The sequence below is a fragment of the Microtus ochrogaster genome, chromosome 15 (assembly GCF_000317375.1).
Source record: "Microtus ochrogaster isolate Prairie Vole_2 chromosome 15, MicOch1.0, whole genome shotgun sequence".
Taxonomy (NCBI): Eukaryota; Metazoa; Chordata; class Mammalia; order Rodentia; family Cricetidae; genus Microtus; species Microtus ochrogaster.
In genome coordinates this window covers 895,818-896,586 of record NC_022017.1, presented here as the reverse complement: position 1 = coordinate 896,586, position 769 = coordinate 895,818, and the positions used below count along the sequence as shown (strand labels likewise).

The window sequence follows — 769 nt, the reverse complement described above, 5'->3', positions numbered from 1 at the left end:
TCTGAAGTGCAGTGTCTTTTTTTGTTTTTGTTTTTTGAGAGACATGGTTTCTTGGTGTAGCTTTGGCTGTCCTGGAACTCACTGTGTAGAGCAGGCCTTGAACTCAGAGAGATCCGCCTGCCTCTGCTTCCTGAGTGCTGGGGTTAAAGGCATGCATCACGTCTCTTGTTTTTGTTTTTGTGCTTTTGCGTCTACTGTTCTCTCCACCAGAATCTTCCTTTCCGGAATAGTCAGCCTGTTTAGTTTCTTCAGGCCTCAGCTTGAACACCACTCCTTCCGGGAACTCTTTCCTGACTCTGAGACTGGGCTCAGGTATTTCTATGTTTCCACTCACTGTCAGGCATGTGAGTCACACTGATGTCCCTGCCCTCCAGGGTGTGAACTACAAAGACACCAAGTTAATCTGGCTGATCTCTGAACCTACAACGGGAGGAAATATCCTTGTCCTCACCCTGCTTCTGACATTCTTGAGCCTGCCTTCTCCGTCCCAGACCTCTGACCTTGAACTCACCTGAAGTTTCTTCTGTGGCAGCTGTTGAGGTGGGATTTGGTAGGGCATCTTCAGGGCTTCATACACAGCCTCACACTGCAGGCTAAATGGCTGGTGTTCGCGCTGTGGGTGGAGAAAGGCGGTCAGGGCACCCCTTTGCGGGATCTAGAGAACACGAGCCTCCCCAGCTTGTCTGGGATGTGAGCTTTCCTATTATGGACTCACTCACTCTGATTCTCTTAATGTTTTTTTTTTAAAATATTTATTTATTTATCATGT

At 47.9% G+C, this 769-nt stretch overlaps 1 protein-coding gene across 1 annotated transcript in view; it reads right to left on the bottom strand.

Moving 5' to 3' along the window:
* Positions 1–769, bottom strand: part of Itga5 (integrin subunit alpha 5) — a 23,287-nt gene that overhangs the window by 3,017 nt on the left and 19,501 nt on the right. Inside the window, exon 28 of the mRNA XM_005353778.3 lies at positions 512–613. Within this exon, the coding sequence (XP_005353835.2) occupies positions 512–613 (102 nt within the window). The remainder of the gene's footprint in view (positions 1–511; positions 614–769) is intronic.